This window comes from Thamnophis elegans, chromosome Z, assembly GCF_009769535.1.
Source record: "Thamnophis elegans isolate rThaEle1 chromosome Z, rThaEle1.pri, whole genome shotgun sequence".
Classification (NCBI taxonomy): domain Eukaryota; kingdom Metazoa; phylum Chordata; class Lepidosauria; order Squamata; family Colubridae; genus Thamnophis; species Thamnophis elegans.
Window position 1 is genome coordinate 46,209,092 of NC_045558.1, and position 5,278 is coordinate 46,214,369.

General features: G+C 36.3%; 1 protein-coding gene across 2 annotated transcripts in view; it reads right to left on the reverse strand.

Annotated features, from left to right (window-relative positions):
- Positions 1 to 219, reverse strand: part of EFHB (EF-hand domain family member B) — a 41,532-nt gene extending 41,313 nt beyond the window's left edge. For both annotated transcript variants that reach the window (XM_032238181.1, XM_032238182.1), the window contains exon 1: positions 124 to 219. In XM_032238181.1, the coding sequence (XP_032094072.1) occupies positions 124 to 216 (93 nt within the window). In that variant the 5' untranslated portion in view covers positions 217 to 219. The remainder of the gene's footprint in view (positions 1 to 123) is intronic.
- Between the last annotated feature and the right edge of the window lie 5,059 nt (positions 220 to 5,278).

A 5,278-nucleotide genomic window follows, 5' to 3' on the forward strand; every position in this document is an offset into this window, starting at 1 on the left:
AGGCTTAAAGTTGCCAAGGTTGGAGACCTCTGCTTTGGGCAACGAAGAGTTGGGACAACTACTAATCCAAAAGCAGAAAGACCGAGATGGCGTCAGTGACGAACACAAGATATAAATACTTACTGTGGGGAGCTCAGGAAACCGGTCGATATATTTCCCCTGGTACACTTGCCCAACGGTCCCACGCAGCCTCTTAACCGGTAGCCCGCCCACCATCCTGACCAGCTGGGCAATGGCGGAAAGAGGATGTTTCCTCGGGTAACCTAGCGACGGGAAAGTTTTTCGCTCCGCTCTCTCTGCTCCCCCCATTGCAAGAGTAAGTACTTAATGCACATTTTTTTTCTCTGAACGATTTGCAAGGTGCGCGCCTATTTGAGTCATGGATGTACTATATGTACTATAAGGCATGTAATTGTACCACTTTCCCTGCAAATATTCTGGGGCTACCACCTTTGAGATTTGCTGCTATCTATTGATTGTCGGGATTCTTACAGTCCAAATAATGCTGGGAGTATTTAAGGTGGATTGCTGTCAACTTTACTTCGAACATAATTCACTGATATGCAGATAACACTAAGAATCTGAGCGTCATCTCGTCTCCAATTTTCCAGAGTCAAATGCCTGAAGAAAAACTTAAGTTTATAAATCCTTTCTAAAGATCAACAGGCTATCCAAAGACCAAGTTAGAGTGCATTTTTTTGAACTTTGTTCTTCTACTACCAAAATTTCCTTAGGGGGGGCAGGCTGTAAATGTTATGAAATGAAAAAATAAAAATATTCGCTTTTTAAAAAAGCATCAGTCTGCAGAAATCATTTGAATTGCTTTGTTATTTTTATTTGCATGCCTATTCTGCAAATAGGTAAAGGTAATCTAAACACATGCTTTCAACCACTGATTGTTTGGGTAATTATATTTTTAAAAAGGCAGTTCAGAGAATAGGAAGCAAACTCAGGTCTATATTCTAAACTTAGATTTTATTCTCGCCACCAGATGGCCTCATATTATGTAGCTTTGCCATTGAACAACTAAACAAAGCGTTAGAAAATGTAGAAATGTTGCCCACTTTGATAAAGGCTAGATTAGAAAACTAGCCAAACCAGTTTACTATCACCTCTAAAGATGTGTCAGAAAATATGAAATTTAAGACATAATTAAATGTACCACAATATAATAAATATGCCCAATTCCCATACAAAATTTACTGTTCTTACTGCTTTCTCCACAAACAATAAAAATACAAATCATTCAGCAAAAAAAGATTGTTAGTTTATTGCTATAAAGATTCATTATCATTATTCAATACTATGAATAACTTACCTTTACAAAATTAACTTTATTTCATTGAAGGAAGCAACATAATTTTGCTTTACGTAACATTTTGCTTTACGTAAGATTAAAAGACCTGTATCAAGTAAACATTGTGCATTAACAGAAAAAAATGTTACCACAAAATGATTCTAATTTTATATTATATTTTAATTCCTGGATTCTTATAGCAAACTAACAAGCCATTTTATAGCCTAATGCAATGCGTGTACCAAATTAATCTCACTCTTGCAACTTTTTTCCAGTTTGATTGTGCCCATTGTCCTTTTTTAAAAAGCGGTTACTGATTTTAATCTTATAATGTAAAACAATATCCTCTAGGCATGTTCCTTGATCGTGATTAAATCAGATGATGAGTCTTAAGAATTTACTCACATACTCTCCATATCCCATTGCTGAGATGGCAGCTTAAAATTTCTTGGGGACATGTTTTTAGAAAAGAGACTGTATCTTGGTGCCAGCCTGCTATTGAAGTAGGTACAGCCAAATTAGAGAATTATATAATAATTCAACTAAATAATACCATAATCTGTCAGGAAGTTATGTTTTCCATTTGAAAATGGAATAAACCTATTATGTGAACAAAGATCTGCAGAGCTGTATTGCTTGCTGCTTTCTTCTATCTTAGTGCAGGGTTCTATACCTTAGTGATCATTTCTGTTCTGGCTGCTGGAAAAAGCAGGTTGTTTCCTGATCCTATGTTCTTTTGGATAGGACAATAATGACCTCAAAACAATTCTTTGGTAAAGTCTTTGCCAACAGGCAACAGCACGACCTCACAAGCAACAAAGTCTCCAAATAGCTACCCTGATCCACAAAACTTAATGTCATCACCAGAACACAGAACACCCAAGGCTGTGCTGCTATGCTAAACCAAGAGATGAGAGACATCAAAGGGCAGCAAGTAATGAGACCAAAAATTCCAACAGGGATCCTTTCAGTTTTTGAGGTTGACACTTGAAGGAAACATATAGTGAGGAATCAACCGTTATTTGCTAAACTCGTCTATTCTGTTCATGTCATCTATTGAAGAAATCCTGCCCTAACTTAATTCACCCAAAAAGAAGATATAATAAGAAGAATTTTGTGGGGACACCAGTTTTCCAGCCATGTTTTCTTCTTTTAATCTTGAGTGTGTAAACAATAATTAGAGCTATGTGAATCAACCATTAATACCTTATAGGTATCTAGATAGGCAGTCAGTTCTGCTTTTCAACTAAACAATACCATAATTCAGTTTCTGTAATATTCTGGAGATAGAAACAGATTGATACCAAAGAGAAAGGGGAAGTATTAAGGGAAGCTGGCTTACTTTCATTTTAAAAAAGTAAAGATAATGGCAGTCCTGTTGCAAATTAATTGTAGAAGCAGTGTCTAATGTGAATTATGAACCCCATGTAACTTTTAAGACTATAAAATGGGCTATGAAAGTAAAGACTTTAGAGATTTCACTACCTCTTTGTCTTCATCTATTGATAGTCCATCGTTCTGCAATTGAAATCAGATAGATTAAATATTGTAAAACCCCTAAACTGTCTGTTAATGTTACTGGGACTGTTTTGAGAACTGAATTCCATAAGACAGAAGATAAGCAAATTGGATGTCAGAACAAGTCGTGAATATTATTGAAAAGAGAAAATAATGTCAAATAATATGGCATCTTAACAGAATTTTGGAAAACTATTAGAAGAGACAAGAAACAATATTACAACATCTATGAAGACATCAGTCAGAAATTCATATTAAAGTGCATTGATGAGACAGGTAGGAGAGAGATCATTTAGAGGAGGGTTATCTTTGTAGTCACTAAGAGCCAACACTGACTTAATGGCATACAATCAAACAATTATGACATCAGTGTTTCTGATGTTAAACAGAGCGAGTTGCCAGTCTATTATTATCACAGAAGTACAATACTTGCCACTGTATTACTGTTAATTATTTGCAGGAAGTACTTAACAGCATGATGTTGACTTTGCCTCTTCAGTTTTATGTAATAGTTACATTGATTTTAAATAAATTCCATAAAACGTGGATAATATATTGTGTGCAAACTGCAAAATGAAGCATAAATATGGTTCTGAATATCTGAAATATTTATAAATATATTTTGTGATACATAGATTCTCTTCTTCCTGATAATGTTGCCTTTAAAGATAAAGATTTTAAAATAAAGTATATTAAGAGTATATTAAAATATATAGAAGAGGAGGGGTATTGAATCACAAATAATCTTTAATGGCTATTTAAACTTCCTTTAAATATAGTATAGATACTTTCAAGTATATGGTCAAAGGGATATATTAGTTTAGAAAAGAAAGCAAGGATGTTCTGACTTGTGCATAAGTAATTATGCAATCCATTATGTTTTGGTATTACCAGTATAAGCAGACTTCAGGCTTATGTAAATTCTATTTTATTTATATAAGAACCTATTTTATTGTTTGTTTGTTTGTTTATGAATATTTTTGAACAACCAGTGGAACAGCTTGCCTTTAGAAGTTGTGGGTGCCCCAACACTGGAGGCTTTTAGGAAGAGACTGGACAACCATTTGTCTGAAATTGTATAGGGTCTCCTGCTCAAGCAGGGTGAGACTAATTCACAGATGTCAAACTCGATTGCGTCTCGTGACATATCACAATGTTTTGTGCCTTTGCAGAGCCAGGGTGGGCATGGCCTGCAGTTGACGCATTCTGCCCATGGGCTGCCAGTTTGACATTCCTGGACTAAATGATCTCCAAGGTCTCTTCCAAGGTCTTTCTGTTAATCTGTTTTTCTGTATTTATAGTGTTGGTTCTTGAGTTTTCCCAGAGTCTAGTAAAAAAAGGCAGAAGCAATGATTTGCCATCTTCTGGTGTGAGAAATCCTTGCTAACATACTGAGAATTAGTTGGTTGGAACTGAGTCTATCTACTCCTGACCAATCCTAGCAACTATCTTGGTATAATATAAAATATAGAATCTCCATGAGTACTAACTAGTATAACACATTATGCAAATCTCTAGGGGCTTTGTATTCATTCATAAATGTTTCACGTTTTAAATCAGTTGCATCATTCCTCTGTGCTATAACAATGTTATTTTGTCTCAATTGATAGCAAATGAGTAGCAACTCCCTCCTTCCTCCCTCCCTCCCCCTCCCCTTGCTTTCTTTCATTTTCTCCTACCCCCTTTTATTTTTGATAATTCTGAGGGAACTAGTCCAAAATACCCATTATCAATTCCATTCTCTTTCAAAATCTGCAAAAAGGATACACTTAATTGAGGGAGTCTGAGTTTGTATTAAGCGGTCACAATGATTGATCACCATTTTATATGAACCCTTTAAGAAGCCCTATATGAACATCATTCAATTCCCAGATTAGACTGGTCATGACCCTAATAGCATTCCATAAGGCCAACATGATTGTTACACTAGGCGTGAAGAAGCAGAGCCCACTTAGTGGATCTGTTGAATGTGGATTTTTAAACCCTGGCTGTGGATTTTGTTAATTTCATTTGTATTGGTTGATGTGTATTTTATTTTGACTGAATTCTTTTTTGTACTGTATGTTTAGATTGTTGTAAATTCTCCAGAGAGGTTATTATTTATTAAACTTCTATGTTGCCCAACTCATCATGACTCTGGGCGGCTCATAACAAATCAATTACAATAATTTCACACAGTTGAGATGGGTGGCCATACAAATCAAATAATGAATATGACACTAGCTCTGAAATATCAATGTTGTCGCATGGAATAGGGCTCGTTGTGGAAATCCCGCGCTAGCTCAGCTGGCCACATCTGACGAGGAGAGACGTAACCTATACGAGTCTTCTGGCCTCCCACAATTCCCAGCGCGATCCGCCTGCTTTCATAGAAAACGCCCCTCTACGGTCTCCATCTGTAACGACGACCCGACGGGCACGTGATTGTGCAAGACGGAAATGATATGAGGCCGGGGTGCGGTG